The sequence below is a fragment of the Ptychodera flava genome, chromosome 14, assembly GCF_041260155.1.
Source record: "Ptychodera flava strain L36383 chromosome 14, AS_Pfla_20210202, whole genome shotgun sequence".
In the NCBI taxonomy this organism is placed as follows: domain Eukaryota; kingdom Metazoa; phylum Hemichordata; class Enteropneusta; family Ptychoderidae; genus Ptychodera; species Ptychodera flava.
This window is the reverse complement of record NC_091941.1, coordinates 15,305,819-15,326,524: the sequence shown is the minus strand read 5'-3', so window position 1 is coordinate 15,326,524 and position 20,706 is coordinate 15,305,819. Positions and strand designations below refer to the sequence as shown.

The following is a 20,706-nucleotide window of genomic DNA, read 5'->3' as shown; positions in this document are numbered from 1 at the left end:
TTCTATACGAGAGGGGGGCCCCTCTCGCGCTCTCCCCCTGGGGTGTTCTAACGATTTTACTTAATAAAAAAATATAAATTAAAAACACCTCTCAGATTGCACCAGACTAGCACCATTGCACACATGAATTTCTCAAAATTTTCCACGCAAGATAGGGGGCAGCCCCCTCTGACACTTTCCCCGTCAGGCTGTCGCGTGTTCTCCCCCTGTACTTTCAAATTCTGCCCAGTCAGTTATCCTAGTGAAACTCTGTCATGATACCCATCCAAGTTAAACAGTACTATATGGTTGGTTGGATGCTGGTTATAGCGTGAGTTTTTATATCTGTATTTTGTTGTCACTTTGAATTTTATTTTGTTGCTTTTACCTTTTTCAACCGTCATGAGATAACCGATGATAATCTAGCAGGGTAAGCTTACATCAGGATTTGAAAGGTCTTTATTGCTGAATTTATGAAAATTTTACAAATACATGTATCGGTATTAACTTTACCAAGTTGGGGGGAAGGGGGGGTCAGTCGATTAAATTCTTCCGGACCCCCGCCGTAAACAATGACGGCTCCCTAATCGGAAGTTGTCCCTCAATATTCAAGGGTGGGATCCAATGGCTCTTTAAAAAGAGCCTATTATGGGTAGAGACCAAACTGTTCATGAAAAATCTTCCACTTAACTCATGTGAGGGGCCTGACGCGCAACACCAGATAATAGTCTCGCTGACAATGTTTCTACTCTGTCACATGTAATGCCGTCACATTTCAACACACAAACACTTCTATTCGTTTGAGCGCAAGGTAACAATCGTCTCAAATTTACAAAGGATTTTTCGACACATTTCCCGTCAGCAATAATGCCGACATATTTCAGGACTCGACACAAAATTTAAGAAGTTGCCTGTTTTGTCTTTGTTGGTGTGATTCCAGTGTCTACGTCTGTTCTTGCCATCCCTTGTGCATGTTGTTTTTTATATAACTTATTTTCACGGTTGTTGATATGGGTAAAATTTTGTACTAATCAACTCGTCTGTATGATGCTGCCTTTGAATGCTGTCAACGAAGACAAAATAAAAGATAAATAAATAAATGAAAGTGACAAATAACGCTCCTCTCGGGAACTATACAAGGCGAGAAAGATATTGCTTACGATCATAAGTTCTTGGGCGGGCAATGGCATGTTAACTGCCTTGGAAACATACCCAAGTTCTTTGACTTAATGTTCCGTGCATTCGAAAGCCAATGTACTAATACAAGTTTGAGAAGTCTTGAAATGCTGTATTGATAAAGAAAACGATTCAATTAAACACCAAACAGGAAATCTACATGCTTCCTATGATCGTAATAAAACCGGCTCTCGTGATCGACCTCCCATCCTTCGGTAAAACGTCATGGTCTGCATCCTCACCTCTGTATACTCGAGTCAGATTTTGCATTTATGAAGAGATCTTGCCAGCTCGTATTCGGGCTTTTTCCTGTACTTCTCAATGGTCATTGGCATAGTTCAAAAAAAAAGCATAGTAGAGCAACAAATGTATAGGTGACGGCACACATTCTACTCTGTAAGATGATTTGCAAATAATTTTTATTGAAGCTTCTGTCGTGGAACTATAAAAATATCTGCATATAGTATTTTAAGCTATTCGTTACAGTAATATTACGGCTGTCAAACCTTTCTCAGAAATATAATCTTTACCGCTGATAATTGCCGTCAAGAATGAATTCGCCGGTAAAGTTTGCGGTCTTTTCCAAATCAGAATTTGTCTGTTTATATTGATCAAAATGTTCAAAACTATGATATACCCGTAATGACTAGAATAAACGATTAGGACAGTAGAGAATGACTTTGATCGTTTACAGTCATCTTACAGAATTAACTGCTCATTGCAAATAAAAGTATTGCATAAAAGGACATTTTTCTGATAAGTGCTATTTCAATTCAATATCTCCATGGACGTCTATTTGAGCAATTTGAAGTTGTAGAGTAGCACATCCAAAGAATTTTTATTTCCGTCCACAACTGTAAATATCATGATGGTAGTTGTGCTTAATCATATAGCCTCTCTGACTTTAAGCAATGTGAAAGTTCAACGATGAGAAACAAAGCATTTACTGCATAGTTGCTTTGAAAACTCACTCACTCACTCTCTCTGTCTCTCTCTGTCTCTCTGTGTCTCTGATTTGACGAAATATCTATCCAGTAACCATGTAGTAATGTGATCACTAGTTCTTATAAGACAATTCAGCGTGATTTTTAAATTCATTTTTTCAAAGATCTCTCTGGCCCTTAGAAGGAAACTTGGTAAATGAACGTGAAAGGAATACGTCATCTCCGATGTGATTAAATCTAATTAATTAGATGCGATCATGAAATTTCAAACGCAGTGGTTTGTCACTGATTTGAAGAAACCTCAATCGTGGTTGGAGTGGCTGGTCATTGTTGGGTTCCAGTACAAAGTTCTGTATGATCTGCAGGTTGAAAAGGTGACATCGATGTTGTGAGCATGGTTACTACCCCTTTGAATTACAGATACATGTGCAAGTACTTTTTAGCACATCTTGATCTTAATAAAGCAATGGTACTCAAAGTTCATCCATGCAAAGGCAACACAAGTGTTAACCTTTCAATTGAAATATGACATCAACTTAATATATTTTGGTAAGTTCTAGGGAAATAAGATGGAAAACATCTGTGACGAAGAAACTTTGACACATTGTACTGGCGATCACGTAGCAAAACATATCACATTTTGGTCACCCTTGGCCAGTCTCACCTTTGCTATGCACAGGTACATTTCAAGTTCTGCTAGTCGTCTACCGATACACTGCCGTGGACCCATGGCGAATGGTTGGGCAGCATACTGATTAACTCTTGGTATTTGCTGCTCAGATCTCATCCATCTCTCCGGCAGAAACTTGTCAGGGTCTTCAAATAACTCTGGATCCCGAGACATCAATCCTGTGTGGACCACTACTGCATTCTTAAAATTGCATACTGAGCATTATTACACCTACGGCAGTCACGTGCCGAGTTTCATCCTACAGTAAATTTCGGTATAAGTGGCTGCTATATTTCGCCACATCCTTTACCGTTTTTCGTAGAAACTGGAAAATCTGACACGATAAGATGTTATTATGTCAGTAAGTGTAATTAGAACACGCCACAAAGATTCAAGTGCAATCAAGGATATTGCTAGGTATGGTTATATTTTTGGAAGAAAGTGGCACCATCCTGTAACCGCTGTGGAAATATCGCCAAGTAAACTTGTCACAATGGATTGTTGCCGTGCAAAATATCAAAACATATTAAAAACTATAACATAATACAACATGAGCGTGTGGTGTGTTGTAAAACAGCTTTAACCTGGTCTTTATTCTGTCTATAGCGCCAGTTTATTACCCCTCGTGGCCGTGTATTACCAGAAACACATCGCTATACCCCTCGGCCTACGATGTGTTTCTGGTAACACGCGGCCCTCGGGGAAATAAAGGGGCGCTGTAGCCCTATTGACCAGGTAATAGCTGTTTACTAGTGAGGTTTTTTTAGCGCCATTTCTGTTTTTAAACCACGCTTCTGACGTCACACTATTGTTCTATGCGGTACTTATTTTAACGAACTACCTGGTCCTGACAGAACCGCCAGGCGATTCTGACAGAATCGCCAGGCGATTCTGACAAAACCGCCAGGCGATTCTGACAGAATCCTCAACACCTGGTAGTAATTACCTCAATTGAGACACAAAACAGGTTAACATTTGCATATTTATTGTACTTGACTTCTTTCAGTCTAATCTTTATTTTACGAAATACACATCATTTCATAATGTTAATATTTATATGAATTCCTGGTATTCCTGGTACTGCATCAATATTTTCATTTTTTTCTGGTTCAACCGAATTCGTGCAACCACCTCCAAGTTTGATCTTCTTGGTGTTTTGCTGACCATCTCCTTCCTGCAAAATAAGGCAAATTGTACCTGTTAGTCCCGCTAAATAAAGTCGCCTCTGAACAATTGCAAAATTATGGAACATTTTTTGAGATATTTTAAAACTGTCTGTATATGCTGCCTGGTAATTACATTTGACGCGCTCTGATTAAAGTATACGTCATTTTAACAGAGCTGAAAATGTTTTGAATATATATCACTTGAAAACCGCATCTTACGGATGCATGTTGCAAGCACACGCATGCCATTTGAAAAAGTATGTACCTTGCACGATGTTGTTACATATTCTTCTGTACGTCAGCTGTCCTTTTGTAGTTCCTTACGGCTAGACTTCTATGGTCAGTTTTCTCTTGGATCAGTTGCTCGTCGACACCACTTGCATACAATCTTGTCGCAGCTGTGGCACGTAGAGAGTGGTTAGACCGAAATCCCTCGAATCCTGCCTCCGCACACATTCTTGCAACAACGGTGTTGAGTTGGTTGTGCCCGATTATCCTCGATGAAAAACATACGTCATTAGTTGGATTTTTCAAGGGGTACAGATAGAAAGCGTCATCTGGTCTATCATGAGGACTGCAATGTGAATGAGACACCGTTAACAATACATGGCAATGGTGAAGGACGTCTTGTTCATTATGTGTACACAAAAATGCACATCAATGTGCTGGTGACAGAACGAAAAAAAAAACTGCACTTACCATTTAGAATTGTAGAATTCGAAATAAGCGACAACATCGACTTGGGTCTTCAGTATTTTCGTACGCCTGGGTTGTTTTCGGCTTAATATGACGGTTTTTCAAGCCACCCTGATTACACTTGCTTACATCTTCTACATATTCCAAATAACGGCGACCACTACTACACACTTTTAAAGATATTTGTGAATTTGTCCATCTAATGTTTCGATGTTCCTGGCCTCCTCTCAACGCAAAGTTCAATCCAATTAAATATACCATAGAATCCACGAGTCTCTGACCATTTTGTTTTCCTAGTATACCTTTTTCCCAAAGAATTTTTTCTTCATCCAGTGTTATAATTTGCGCTTGTTTTTTTACTAAACCTAGCCCGGCCTTATTCCTTAGTTTCATGACGGCATCTAAGCTACCTTGCAATTCTCTGAAGATATCATCTTTCAATAAGCTCACAACACGACCATTGTCGTGCAGATGCTTTTGGAGACTGCAAATTATTTCAAACAAGGTGTTTGCGGGATAGTCGGTACCATCCGTTTTCTTTACTTCATGTACGAAACGAGAAAGCGCGTAATTCAACTCGTCATTGGTCATTTCGAGTAACTGAGGCCCAATTACACTGAGACCCGAAATTTCATTTTTACTACAATAATCATTCCTCATATTTCTCCAAGTTTCGAATGTATTGTAAGCCCAAGTCATCTTTCTTCTTGTATTTGGGGTATATTACTTTTTATCAAATTTGCTATCTCCTCGTCGCTTTTGATATCACCTAGTCGTTTGCCGTCACTTACATTTTTCTGCTGTCCTACCACTGGAAATTTTGCCAGAAATTCTTCAGCGTCAAACTCAAATTCGCTACAGCTAGCATTGTCTGAGGAAGCTTCTCTGACCTTATTTTGTGTGATAAAGATTGAGTCGCTATCGCTGTCACTTGCCATATTTCACGGTCAGACACTCGTGGCGAGACTGAAATTAATTTGGTGCTTCTGTGTATTTTATAGCACATTAGCAATTCAAATCAGTGCAATTTACCTAATCAGCCAATGAAACGCTGAATGGTTGCAATACACTGGTGGTGACCAGGTGAGAAGTTCGACCAGGTGGACAAGTTAATATGTAAATTATCATCGATTTTTGGAGTCAAAATTTCACTTGGAAAACAAAGAGCGGTCAGTTCTCTAGAACCCTTTGGTATCGACCATTGTTCATTTAGGTATGTAGTGACAGTAATGCAGCGAACAGTTACTGTGGTATGAATGAAAAGTGACCGCGTGGTTTAAGTCAGATAACCACCGCCCCCTCGGAGTTTCGGAAATAGAATCGCCTCGGCCTACGGCCTCGGCGATTCTATTTCCGAAACTCCTCGGTGTTGGTGGTTATCTATTACTTAATGTCTACCACTGTTTCTCGTTGTACTGCAAAAGGCATGTTTATTGACACAGTATTCAGCTTGTCAACTCCGCCTGCGTATGTGTAAATGGCATATTACATACGTCGACGAGCAGAATAGAGAGAATTTAACTTGCTTTTCGGAGTAGAAATATAACTTGCAATGGACATACAAAACAAATAGTGAAAACATCATCAAAGTTACAGCTACCGGTTCTTTTAAGTTTCCATTACACAAGAGGAGAAATGCTGACCTACAATATAGTCAATCTATTCAGATATCTGCTAAAACAAACTTGCCACCATATATGAATATTATTGCATAAAATTGGCTCCTCACCTCGGCTGGAACATGATATCCGCATAGAACTACATCCGATGCCAGAATACGACTGAAGGCTGGAGCTACAGGATACAATCTGTAGGAATAAATGACCTCGTCGGTTATGCACACTAATAGGTATACTGTGAGAATAACAACACCGAAAGTGTTTTATTTTTAATTTGCAAAAGACTTGTGCAAATTATACTCTCTCCAGCCGCGGAATGCACTGGTAGTCTTCTCAAAGTTTTGTAAATTTGTCTTTTGCTCACTATGTTCTATCAATACACGATTAGAAACATAGGGGTCATATCCAGTAACTGCCGCGATCGCGCTTTTCGGAAGGATAGCTCATTCTTAAAGGTTTACAATCACCTGTAATCTAAATATGCCCATATATGGTCAAAGGGCGTTCCTTGGTATTGTTACGTGCAGAGAAAACGAACAAAAGGGTGAACTCAGCAGTTAACGTTTAAACAAAATTTATTACGAAAATAAAACTAATTGCTAAGTTAGGGATAGAATACAAGCTTTAAAGTGTACAGACTACTTATCTCAGCTGGGACGGCAAAGCTCCAGTCTCAGAGTTGTAACAGTCAGTCGGATGAATGAACAGTCCTTTGGTTTGCAGGCTTGAAGCTACACAAAGTCCACAGTATAAATCCAGCGTTGACAGTGAAGGTCTTGAAAAGTCTTGAGAATGACTACTGCTGGAGTTTAGTAACACACAAGAGACACGATCCAAAAGTCTGACTGGAAGCTGAGCACGTCCCTTTTATAAAGGCATATAAGAACAATCTAGAACTTTTATTGACATGCTAATTACTGTTCTAAAATTATCTCTCTTACACAACTAATCAACTTTCCAGAACATTCCAAACATGACTAATTGAATTCAAGGTTGTGAGGTCATTAAGGGCAGTGACCTTGAGAATGTTCTAGACTAATTGAACTCAGGTCATGATGAGTGTGGGGTAAATGACCTACATAACACACCCCCTCTTCAAAAAAAGAAAATTTTTCAAAGAAAAATCTTTCTTTTACAAATGTAATCTTGAAAAGGATTTAAGTACTCAAATTTTGTTTTACTCTAAAGTAAAGTTTCTTGAAAGTGAACAACAATAAAATTTCTTGAAAGTGAACAACAATAAACTCTAAATACGAGAAAGACAGTCTGCAATTAAATTGTCTCTGCCTTTGATATGTCTAATGTCAAGATTAAACTCCTGTAACATTAAAAACTCCATCTTAGCAATCTCTGATTTTTGCCTTTAAATTTCTGCAGAAAAACAAGAGGGTTGTGATCAATATAAACCACTATTGGCTGATTTGAAGAAGTAACATAAACTTCAAAATGCTGTAAGGCTAATATCAAAGATAAACACTCTTTTTCAATTGTAGAGTAGTTTCTCTGGGATTTGTTAAATTTGCGTGAAAAATAGCAAACAGGATGATCTACACCATGACTATCCTCTTGCAATAAAACAGCACCAGCAGCCGTATCACTAGCATCTACAGCTAATTTGAATGGCAAAGTGAAATCTGGTGCAGACAACACTGGGGCACTTTGCAGTATGGCTTTAAGTGTATCAAATGCCTGTTGGCATTGCTCTGACCAAACAAACTTTCTTTCTTTTTAAGTAAGTTAGTCAAAGGCTCAGTAATTGTGGAGAAATTTGGACAGAATTTTCTGTAGTAACCAGCCATACCGAGAAAGCGCATCAGTTGTCGTTTGCAGTTTGGTATGGGAAAACTTGAAATGGCACTGATTTTGGCATCAACAGGTTTTACCTCACCCTGTCCTACAGTATGTCCGAGGTAAGTTACCCTAGCCCAACCAAACTCAGATTTGGCAAGGTTGACAGTCAACATTGCTTTACTCAGTCTCTCAAAGAACTTCCGCATGAGCTTATGTGTTCCTCCCAGGTGTCACTATACAGGATGACGTCGTCAACGTAAGCTGCACACCCGTCTAGCCCGGATATGACGTCGTTGATCATCCGTTGGAACGTTGCCGGAGAGTTCTTCATTCCGAATGGCATCACCTTGTACTGGAACAATCCGTCTGGTGTAACAAAGGCGGATATTTCACGAGCACGATCCGTCAGAGGGACTTGCCAAAATCCCTTCAGTAGGTCAAATTTTGTCACATACTTGGCTTTTCCCACTCGGTCGATGCAGTCATCAATCCTCGGGATTGGGAAAGTGTCTGTCTTTGTTAAAGCGTTGACCTTCCTAAAGTCCGTGCACATACGATAACTGTGGTCTGATTTGGGAACAAGTATGCACGGCGAACTCCAGTTACTTTTACTGGGTTCAATAAAGTCATTGTCCAGCAGGTATTTGACTTCTTCCTGGAGATATTTCGCTTTTGTTGGATTCAGTCTGTATGGATGTTGTTTTACAGGCTTACTGTCCCCAACATCAACATCGTGATAGATGACGTTCGTCCTCGTTGGAACATCTTGAAACAGGTGTTTATATTCGTGGAGCAGTTCTTTCACCTGTTGTTGTTGTTCTGGCTGGAGGTGTGCCAACTTTGTAGACTCCAGCTTCTCCAGGATTTCTGAGTTCTGAAGCTTGACCGAGCCCAGCTTTGAGTTTAGAGTATTTTCACTCAAGTCAGTTTCAGTATCACTATCTTCATAATGGCCAGAACTGACTGTACTGACAGGCTTTGTTTTAGTAGGATTATCCCTATCCAAATATGGCTTAAGCATATTTATGTGACATAGCTGTTTTTGTTTTCGCCTGTCAGGTGTTATTATGATGTAATTTAAATCACTCAATTTCTTATCAATTAGGTATGGCCCAAAGTAACGAGCATGGAGTGGTTTGCCAGGAATTGGAAGTAGAACAAGAACTTTTTGACCTGGTTCAAACTTCCGTTTTGAGGTGCTTTTATCATATTTGGTTTTCATTGACTGCTGAGATGACTCAAGATTTTCTCTGGCTAATTCACATGCTTTAGAGAGTTTTGTACGAAAATCTGACACATATTGCAAAATATTCAGACAATCATCATCGTCTGATAGGAATTTCTCTTTAACGAGCTTAAGTGGGCCACGGACTGTATGTCCAAATACAAGCTCAAATGGGCTAAAACCAAGAGACTCCTGAATTGACTCTCTAACAGCAAAGAGCAGAAAATGAATTCCTTCATCCCACTGCTTCTCTGTGTCAAAACAGTAGGTCCTAATCATGTTTTTCAAAGTTTGATGAAATCGCTCAAGAGCACCCTGACTTTCTGGATGATAGGCGGATGACCTATACTGTTTAATGCCTAGCTGATCCATTACTTGTTGAAAAATTCCAGACATAAAGTTGGAGCCTTGATCGGACTGGACACATTTAGGGAGGCCAAATAAAGTGAAAAATTTGACTAAAGCTCTCACTATAGTCTTTGTCTTTATATTTCTCAGTGGTATGGCTTCGGGGAACCGAGTTGATGTACACATTATTGTCAGCATGTACTCATTTCCTGATCTTGTTTTTGGTAGGGGCCCAACACAGTCTATTAGTATCCTACTAAATGGTTCTTGAAATGCAGGAATTGGCTGTAAAGGGGCCTTTGGAATGGTCTGATTTGGCTTTCCTACCATTTGACATGTGTGACAAGTTTTACAGAAATGTGCTACATCCTGCCTGAGATTAGGCCAATAAAAGTGACTGAGAATTTTATGATAAGTTTTCCTGACTCCTAAGTGACCAGCCCAGGGCGTTTCATGGGCCAGGCGCAATATTTCAGCATGGTAGGGCTTTGGAACCACAATTTGATGTTTTATAGCCCAATCGTCATCAACCAAAACATCTGGAGGTCTCCATTTACGCATGAGAATACCAGATTTCGTATAATAGGAAACAGAGCTATCTGAAGTTTTACCTTCATCATCTACCCTGTCAAACAAGACAAAATATCTGGGTCTTTGTGTTGTTCTGCAATGAGATTTGATCTAGAAAATGTCTGACTTTGGTCAGCAGAAGTTTTACTGGAAGTTTCAAATCCACGAGGGATAACGGAATGATCCGTGTCAAACACCTGACTGAGAAAGGTGTCATTTAAGTCAACATCTGTGACATTATTTTTGAGAGTATTTTGATTCTCGGAAGTTTTCTTTGACATGGCTCGAGTAATGGCACATGAAGGAAATAAATCGGGTATCTCTTGTTCAATTGGCTCTGGATCCTGATCTAAACTAGGATTATCAGTCACAAGTGGATTAGTAATGACCTTGTCCCCAGCAAGGTCGTTTCCAAGAAGAAGGTGAATCCCTTCAAAAGGCAAAAAAGGCCTAATACCTAAAGCCACAGGTCCAGAAACAAAGTCCGAAGACAAATAGACATTATGGAGAGGAACAGGAATGTAGTCATTACAATCTACCCCCTTAATAAGAACTTTAGAACCTGAAAATGACTTTTCAGAAAACGGCAGGGTATCTGCCAACAAAAGAGACTGGGAAGCCCCGGTATCTCTTAAAATTTTGACAGGGGTAGCAGAAGAGAAATCACTAGAAAGTGATATAAAACCATTATGAATAAATGGCTCGAAAATACCCATAATGCTATCTTGAGAAGAATTGACCTTGACCTCATTAATTGGGGATAAGAGGGGTTTAACCTCAGAAAATGTGTTGCACACATTATTAGACTCAAATTGAGTTGATGAAGAAATAAAGCCGGTGGGCTTAGATCCACTTTGACACTTTGACCTTCACGTTTTCTTTTCAATTTGAAACAATGTGACATTAAATGGCCGTCTTTCTTACAATAATTACAAGAAAGTGTACCGAACTGTTTGTCAGAAGGGGATTGAGACTTGGGATCTGATGATGTGGAGTGTTACTCGAATTTTGTGAACTGTTGTCATTTGATTTCCTACTGTCCTTTGAAAAATTCTTGGATGAAAAGGAGGAGTTAAATTTACCTGCATTGTTTCTGTATGAAAAGGACTGGGATGGTTTTGCTGAGAAATGAAGATTTGTGGGTCAATGAATAATCATCGGCCAAACGTGCAGCAACCTCCAATGTATCTGCCTTTTGTTCATTGATAAACGTCTTGATGTCACTCCGAATGCACCTCTTAAATTCCTCAATCAAAACAAGCTGTCGTAATTTGTCATAATTCTGACTGACCTTTTCAGAAGAACACCAACGTTAAACAGTTGTTCTTTTGTTCGAGCAAATTCAACATAAGTTTGATCCTTCACCTTCTCACAATCCCTAAATTTCTGACGGTAAGCTTCAGGCACCAACTCATAGTCCTTGAGAATTAATTCCTTCACAGAATCATAATTTGAAGCCTGCTCTACTGACAACTGAATATAAATTTCTCTGGCTTTACCCACCAAAGCACTCTGCAAAAGCATAGACCAGGACTCCTTAGGCCAATTCAGACTCTGAGCAATTTTCTCAAAATGAAGGAAATATTTATCAACATCCTTTTCTTGGAAAGGGGGAACTAACCTGAAATGCTTAGTGATGTCAAAACTGTCTGAAGGGAAGAATTTTCCTGACTTTCTAAGCTCTAAACGTCTCATTTCTAACTGCAGTCGGTGTTCTGCTAATTCTCTGTCTTTTTCTTTTTCCTCTCTTTCTTTCTCCCTTTGTCTTTCTTCCATTTGCAATTCTTTTTCTTTCATTTCCAATTCCCTCTCTTTCTGTCTTTCTTCCATTTCTAACTGCATTTGTATTTTTTCTTTTTCTAATGCCTGTCTCTCCTTTTCCATTTGTAATTCTTTTTCTTTCATTTGTAATTCTTTTCTTTTTCTAATGCCAATTTTTTTAGCTCGAAATCTGCCTGTATTTCTAATTCCAATTTTTTGAGTTCGAAGGAAGACTCAGGCTCATAATCTTTTAAGGCAGACTCCTCAAAATGGCCAGAATTAACTAAATGTTTTGCAATCTTGAACTGTATTTCTCGCTTGCGCATAGATCTTTTGACATCTACTTTAAGGAAATTGGCCAGTGCTATGAGGTTGTCTTTTCTGAGGGAATTAAATGTGTCCTGATCAAGGTCATCCATAAATTCGTCTGGCTTGAATTCCGCCATGATTGAATTTAGCTGAGTTCACAGTATACAGTAGTTTTGAAAAGGTAGGCAAAATGTTGTCAAACGGCTCAAAATATTCGTATCCCGGACGAGCCCCCAATTTGTTACGTGCAGAGAAAACGAACAAAAGGGTGAACTCAGCAGTTAACGTTTAAACAAAATTTATTACGAAAATAAAACTAATTGCTAAGTTAGGGATAGAATACAAGCTTTAAAGTGTACAGACTACTTATCTCAGCTGGGACGGCAAAGCTCCAGTCTCAGAGTTGTAACAGTCAGTCGGATGAATGAACAGTCCTTTGGTTTGCAGGCTTGAAGCTACACAAAGTCCACAGTATAAATCCAGCGTTGACAGTGAAGGTCTTGAAAAGTCTTGAGAATGACTACTGCTGGAGTTTAGTAACACACAAGAGACACGATCCCAAAAGTCTGACTGGAAGCTGAGCACGTCCCTTTTATAAAGGCATATAAGAACAATCTAGAACTTTTATTGACATGCTAATTACTGTTCTAAAATTATCTCTCTTACACAACTAATCAACTTTCCAGAACATTCCAAACATGACTAATTGAATTCAAGGTTGTGAGGTCATTAAGGGCAGTGACCTTGAGAATGTTCTAGACTAATTGAACTCAGGTCATGATGAGTGTGGGGTAAATGACCTACATAACAGTATTCAAAATGCCAATGTGAGGGCGCTGTTTTTAAAAAAGCGGCCACCCGCTTAAAATCTGTGATTCGTTAGATTTTCTCTCTCCATGGTAACTATGGCAAAATCGGAACAGGTGACAATATACCTTTAATTTGGTGACAGTCTTTCAAGCACATGATAGAGTTTTTTTTATATTTTGCTCATTATCTTCAACCACCACATATATTGAGTGCAAATATCCAACTCAATAATAATTAACTCTACCAAAATTGTATACCGGAGTGTCACTGCGAGTATTTGCAGCAAAAAGATTTCTTTTCGGAATATAAGGATACACCCTCCTGTATCTCGAATACTAGGCTTGAGTGAATGCATATCACTTTTAGCTCCGCTGTCAGCAACGCGGAGCTTATCAAATAGGCTGATTTTCCGTCGTCTTCGTCATCATCTTCCGTCCATCCGTCGTCCGTCAACAATTACCTTCTTCTTTGAAACCGCATGTCCGATTGCTTTGAAATTTGATATGCAATTTTCTTAGGGTGACTTCAATTAGATTTGGTCAAATTTGTGGTGAAATTTGCATATTTGTATTTTTAAGGCAATTTTTGTCATTTTGGTAAAAAATCTTTTAAAATCTTCTTCAAAACTACAGGTCAGATAGCTTTGATATTTGGTACATAGGTCACCAGGGATGATCTATTTCAGATTTTTTAAATTGTGCAGAAATAAGCAAATTTGTATTTTTTAAAGCAATTTTTGTCATTTTTGGTAAAAAAAATTGTTTCATCAAAACCGCTTGTCTCACAGCTTTGATATTTGGTATACAGCGGGACTATATCGGCCGCTATAGGTCGCTTGTTCGTGTGTAGTTGTCTAAGTTCAACTTTAGGACGTAAATTTACGATAAAGCTGCGGCAGGGGCTAAACATTCCATCAATTTTTTTCACCTCATGCTCTCTCTAACCACGGCTTTAAGATAGTGCAAGTTTCTCAAGTGTTCTTGGGTAATTTCCTGTCCCTTTGGAACCACTGAACTAATTTCTTGATACAGTTTATGTTGCACATCCTCGTTCCAGGCCAACAAGTCCAAGGTCCATATCATTGTAGTCGATGTCTGCTCGAAATAACAAGGGGATATACATAAATACATACATACATACATACATACATACATACATACATACATACATACATACCTACATACCTACCTACCTACCTACCTACCTACCTACCTACCTACCTACCTACCTACCTACCTACATACATACATACATTCATACAAAAATAGCGATATATTATTCACATCGCATACACTGGTTATTTTCATCTAAAATAATAATAGATTCTGTAAAGTTTGACGTACAAATAAATCATTACACCCATCAAGGTAATACTAGTACTCTTGAGTGACATACTGTGTCAACTGCAGCGCTGAATAACTCTGTAGCATCAGCCAGTATTTCACCGTCAGAAAGTTTTCCAGTTGAATAGAGATACAAAACAATCGCCCTGCTGTACACGTCACCAGCTGCATCCGAACTGCCGTCACCCAGTCCCTTGGAAGCAATGGTTTCTTTCATGTGAAATTCGGCTACAAACAAAAACAAACCAAAAAAATGTTCGGTTGATTTACTGACACTGACGACAATACAACCATCATAGTGTGACTTATATAGGCCTATGTTGAAACATCGATATATTTGCAGCGACCGTCTTCTGATAACTTCATCATAGGTGACCTCGCTTACCGTAACTCGATCCTGTTTCTGAATTCAACAGCGAAAAAACAAAACTGAAACTTACTGACGTCAAACAACGTTTTTGCAGTTCGCTTCAAACCTTTCCATGCAGGCATGTTCAACTTCACTTGCAGTTTCAAGGGCAAGTACACCAAAGATTCAGTATACTTGAAGAAGTCCTTTACGGCTTGGATGAACTCCTCAGACCGGCGATCCACGGTATCACGGAGTAATCCAAGCCGTCGTTCAAATAAGGTTGCCGCTATACCTGTCGATGAAAAATCATATTTATACTATAAATATATATATATATATATATATATATATATATATATATATATATATATATATATATATATATATATATATATATATGTGTGTGTGTGTGTGTATGTATGTATATATGTATATATAAGTATACAGATGTCCTCGTGGGAAATTACAGTGCTCGATGCTAAAGTAAGGCGTTATAAATAATAACACAAAATTACTTCAAGTACACAGTAATGGTATCTGTTTCTTAAGTTTCATGCACCCTGCAATCATCAGACAGATGAAGTGTCTGATGATTGCAGGATGCATGAAACTTAAGTAACAGATACCATTACTTTGTAGTTGAAGTAATTTTGTGTTAGGCCAGGAAGAAAAAATAAATTGTTCATCGGAATCGCCGCTTCTACTTTGGCGTATTTGGAAATTTTTTTTTTTTTTTGATCACGGCAAATTCTTACTTCCGCATTACAAATATTTTTAGTACTGCCGCTGGTGGCGCCCTACACTTTGTCGGGTTTTCGCGGGCACGGGATTTTGAATGAGACTTCCGACGTAGTTGACCGCCAACACGTTGTTGTGACGTCTGAATTTGGCGAATCACGACGCAAAGTGGGTCGATTTGGCCAGAAATTTCCTCGTTTTGTAAAGGTTGGGACATGTCACATCGTGAGTATTAATTTGATCGCCAACATTCGACTTGATGGCCAACAGTTAGTTCCAAAGACGCTATTCAGTGTTTGTCCTGATATTACGTTTGGCGATTTATTCAACAAGATCGTGACAGCAGATGGACGGTGCGTCCGATTGAATGAAAATTGCATCGAAAGTATAAAAATTTAGGGGCAATGACAAAACACATGGTTGCGTCGATGTTAAAGTACGATCTGAAAGATGACTATATAACTTCACTCCGATCACAGTACAGTGTTGTTAGACCATCGTGTAAAATGTGTAGAGACAGTGGTAAAGAGGCCAAAACATGGGGCCAAAGTAAAATGAAAAAACTCAGATGCTAGGTCCCACCAGGACAATATTAAAGGACAATACTGAATTGTTGGATTTCAGTGATTTGCTGTACATTTCAGTTTTATTCAGAGAGAATGTTGAAATTCTTGACCGCGGAGTGACGTCACTTTCACCTATTGCTAGCGAGTGAGGTGAATTGGGATTTGACTATACAGGACAGTGAACAATGCAGAAATTATGTGACAAAGGACAGAACTTAGTGTTTATCATTGACATAATGTTGAAACTTTGAATACTGGTGTAAAGGTTGAAAAATTCACACTTCAATATTTTGTTCTCACGGCAGTGTGACGCAAAAATGACGTAAAAAACCGCAAGTTCCCGGATGTCCGCGGTCAAGAATACTCAAAATATGTTGTGCAAACACTAACTGTGAATGTAATGGCCTATGTTATTGTTGGGAAATATAGTATTGAATTCAGTTACCAGTATCAGTGTTTCTTGTCTGAGATTTTCTGGTAAAAAGGGAAACAATTATCTTGCCTTGTCTGCATCTGTGCAAAAATGCCAAAGGACCGCGTTTACCTTCGGCCTAAAAAAAAAAAAAAAAAAAAAAATTCGCTCGCCGCTCCAGGGACTTGGTCCAAAAAAATCCGATGAACAAGATTTTTTTTTTCTCTGGCCTTATATATATATATATATATATATATATATATATATATATATATATATATATATATATATATATATATATATATATATATATATATATATATATATAAGTTGTATCTTAAATACTTGACTACTAGCATAGAAATTGCAAGAATTGTAAATTAATGATATGAAAATATTAAAATTCATACTTCTTCATACCTTCCATGGACCAGCGGTATACATCATCATTTAAACTAGTTTTATCGGATTTGGCGTGAACACGACGGATCTTGGCTACAAGCTCATCGGCGACGTCATTCAGTGTGCCTGTGTGTGACGCAACTTCTTTAGGCCGCAGTAAGGGCTTGTTTAACACTGTCCGATGACGTTGCCACTCCTCGCCTTCGCTATGAGTAAAGTTAAATAAATATGTTGCATTCTATCTCATTCCAAGAGAACGGACCTTAAGGTAGAACGCGCTTCCGGGATAGATATTCGGACTCTCAAATTCCTACAATATTTTTTCTGATCTACCACTTATTGGGGCTCATTTTAAAGTTCTTGGAGAAAGAAAAACTTTTACCATCTCAGTTTTTCAAACTCCAGAATTCAATTTTTCCCCATAGAGTTTACACGGATGGCGGCCATTTTGAATTTCAAATATCGGTAAATGTTGGGTTATTCGATTCTCTTGTTCCAAATTTATACGGTGACCCCTGAATCTTGTTCTTGATTTTGAAAGAGAATGGTTAAAAGATTCCTTTAGGAAAGTTTGAACAAAAGTTTAAGTCTTTCACTTTTGAGGCGCATACTACCTTAAACCAATTATAGAACTCAAATAGTTAAAATAACTTCGTCGAGATTTGAGAAAAGAGTGGCCAACATTTGTGTTTTGAAAGAGAAAAATCGTTGAGGGAAATTTTTTCTTGATAGGAGTCTTGATCGGATGATGTGTAAAAATTTGAAGGGTTTTCAGTTGAAACCTGAGGAAAATAACTTTGAAAAAACAAATACTCAGTAGAATTCCACAATGATGTCCTACAAGACCCTTTATGGTCTATGCTTGAAGTGGTTACCCAATATTTATGGGTAATGGAGCAGCAAATTAGATATGCAAGTATTAGTGGAAATCGTTGCTGTGAAAATCCAAGTAAATTACATTTGGTGTATGCTATCCAGCCTATCGATCGTGTATTATAAAACTACAGTGAGTTAAGAGGTACTCTGACTCCAGCAGAGTAACTACACGTACACAACACAAGACAGGCTAAAAGCAATACCATACGACATTATTGCTAGAATATGTTTGGTAGCATGTATGTAGTATTACTCCATTAAAGGCCTTCCCTAATATATTATTTCTGAATGACAATTAAACTCTAGCTGTAAAACATCAGATTTTCTTTTTCTTCTTAGGGCTAGAAATGGATTCGATGGTGAGATTTGTGGAGTTGTTTGGCGCATTTATCAGTATACCACAGTTGAATGAATTTTGGGATATTTTTGGAATTGTTTGGTTTGTCTGAATTGAATTGTGGGATGTGTGAACTTACCTCTATCACGATTGGATTGAAAGGAAATGTATATGTTGACGTTAAAGTTTTAACCATAACCAAGTCTTGGAAATAACGATATGTACATCAATAGTTTATGATTAATAAGTTTAATTTAATCGCGATTTGAACTTCAGTTGTCCCTTCCGTTTTGATTTTCGTTTTCTAAGCTAAAGTCGTTTTATTTTTATATTATTTTCTTTTTAATTTCTGCCTAATTTTTTAATTTTTAATTTCATTTTAATTTTGATTTTGATTAATTTCTATTTTGAAAATTCAACTTGTTTTAAAATTTCCATTCAGATATTGTTCTGAATTTCATTTTTGACTTTCTAACTAAACTCATTTTGTTTTTTACATGACTTTTGTTCTGACTTTTATTTTTATTTTCGATTTCAATTTTGATTTTGATTTCGATTTACATTTTTATTTTCATTGTCATTTTAAAATTGTTCTTATCTCCATATTGATTTTGACTTTTCGAAAATAAAAAGCATTTTCGTTTTTGATATTCATTAAGACTTTCATTTCGATTTCAAAATGAAAATTCATCGTCGTGTTGATTTAACTATGATTTTAATTTCCGTTTCCGGTTTGACTTCATCTCTGAAATCAAATTCGTTTCCAGTTTTTAACCTTTTGCCTTATCTGCCAATATGATGGCTGTCGTGTCGCTGACATGGCAACAATTGTATTCCTTTGTTGCTAACTCAGTGTGTATTCCGAAGGTTTATCGACAATACGTGTATTGACTGAATGAAATAATTCACTGATGAACACGCAAACTTTTGACTGACCATCGAACATTTTCAAGTCAACAAGAGAAGTGTTAATCCGACTTACGCTAGAAGCACTCCAAGCGAATAACCCTCCAATTTTCTGTACAATAAGAATGCCTCTATCGGCTGCCGACGAGGATACTTGCCCTCGGCCCGAGTGACAGCTTCGGCCGCCACGGGGTCAGCCACTACAACGCTATTGAAAATCCCGAAATTTTCTCTCCAGATTGGGCCGAAAGTTTGTCGACGCCACAGGATGTATTTATCCATCCTTGACAGACCTCCATGACGAAAAAGGTCGATGTACGTAGCGAGTTTGCTCTTTGACCGAGGGATGTCCTCGAACGGCTTGACATCGTTCCTGTTACTAGTCGGTCCATCCGATTGTGGAGCTGCTGTTGTCAGTTGTCTGACCTTGAAGGCAAACCTGGCACACCGTGTGGTGCGAACATGGCTTAACATCAGCACCGATATCTTTGGTGAAGCCATGAGATGAGAAAGGGATTTTCTGACAAACTATACAAGGAAGAAGAGAGACACGAGACCGCACTTTGTACCGTAAGATCCCATGGCTTTAAATGAAACGTATGCTCTTTGAACCCTTGACGTCACCATGCCTATACCTATTGCACTATTGTATTGTCACTTGCCAAGAGAAATGTGGGTCACTCCTAGGCGTGGTACGGGTCACAGGGAGCCCCTTAATTGAAAACATGTAATGTAATATAGTGACATCCTTAATTAGAATTCCTACATCAATTTCTTTGCGTCTGAATTTAACATCGATTACACTTTCTTCTAATCATTTCAATTGTATACAACATTATTGAAATATTCACAATATGCGTATCTCCTTGGACATGCAACCTGGTGTTATACACCCAGTCGCTTGTGAAGTATTATGCAACCGACTCACAAATCCTATGGGGCTCAGGGCCGGGTTTGTATTATCATTCCATACGCAATTTCTTGGTCAACAGTTACGACATACAAGTATGTTATTTACGTTATCAACATATGATTGTAGATATAGTTTCGTTATCGCTTTATGATGATGATGATGAACTGTGAGGGCGATCATGATAAAGGAGATTCGCACAATATAGGAAAATAGGCTACAGAGTAGCCTATTTTCTTATATTGAATAAGCATAATTATCAGGTCTGCACAAGATAATTGACAATGCACAATTTGTTTTACTATGGGCGCAGATCATTAGGGAGCAGTCATTATTTACGGCCTTGGGGTCGGAGGAATGTGGGGGGGTCACTCAAAAAATTGAAAACTTAAAAGGGGGTGCTCAAAATGTGGAGAGGAAGAAGGGGATTAATTAATTTTTAGTGAAACACCTCATAGATTGCACCATTCCACACATCAATTTCCCAAAACTTTCGATGCGAGAGGGGAAATATCCCCTCTCGTGCTCTCCCCTTTGAGGAATTCTAACAGTTTTAATTGTAAAAGACAGATCAAAAACACATCTCAGATTGCACCAGACTGCACCATTGCATACATCAACTTCTCAATTTTTTCACAGGAACTAGGACAAAACTGAAGTGTTGTGAATTCATCCTTTGTTATCAAAGAAATGTATATTTTCATTTACTTCAGGTCAATTACCATTATGACATTTTACCGTACCATATTCAGGCTTTTCATTAAAAGCTGGCAGCTGGAGAAATGACACGAGAAGGTCAC

General features: G+C 38.3%; 1 protein-coding gene across 3 annotated transcripts; it reads right to left on the bottom strand.

Annotated features, from left to right (window-relative positions):
* Window positions 1-417: 417 nt before the first annotated feature.
* Window positions 418-19,597, bottom strand: LOC139149513 (cytochrome P450 10-like). Of its 3 annotated transcripts, none has more exons than XM_070721297.1 (8): window positions 19,073-19,597; window positions 16,896-17,083; window positions 14,848-15,051; window positions 14,460-14,635; window positions 13,992-14,158; window positions 6,361-6,439; window positions 2,764-2,970; window positions 418-2,458 (listed from the first exon to the last, which is right to left on the bottom strand). In XM_070721297.1, the coding sequence occupies exons 1-8, from the start codon at window positions 19,495-19,497 to the stop codon at window positions 2,345-2,347; spliced, it is 1,560 nt and encodes a 519-aa protein (XP_070577398.1). In that variant the 5' UTR covers window positions 19,498-19,597; the 3' UTR covers window positions 418-2,344. The 3 variants fall into 3 exon arrangements, 2 of the variants coding, with proteins under 2 accessions (XP_070577398.1, XP_070577400.1); XR_011556117.1 differs by lacking the exons at window positions 418-2,458; window positions 2,764-2,970 and adding exons at window positions 3,733-3,943; window positions 4,201-4,509 and having other exon boundaries at window positions 4,635-6,439; XM_070721299.1 differs by lacking the exons at window positions 418-2,458; window positions 2,764-2,970 and adding an exon at window positions 4,403-4,509.
* Between the last annotated feature and the right edge of the window lie 1,109 nt (window positions 19,598-20,706).

What these genes read in the sequence shown, in the direction of transcription:
- LOC139149513 (XM_070721297.1), bottom strand. Translation starts at nt 19,497, where the DNA reads ATGGCTTCACCAAAGATATCGGTGCTGATGTTAAGCCATGTTCGCACC. An exon ending in GTGGTTAGAGAGAGCATGAG is followed by an intron (nt 6,440 to 13,991) that starts GTGAAAAAAATT and finishes TTATTCCTACAG; the next exon opens with ATTGTATCCTGTAGCTCCAG. An exon ending in TGTACCTGTGCATAGCAAAG is followed by an intron (nt 2,459 to 2,763) that starts GTGAGACTGGCC and finishes TTCAACCTGCAG; the next exon opens with ATCATACAGAACTTTGTACT.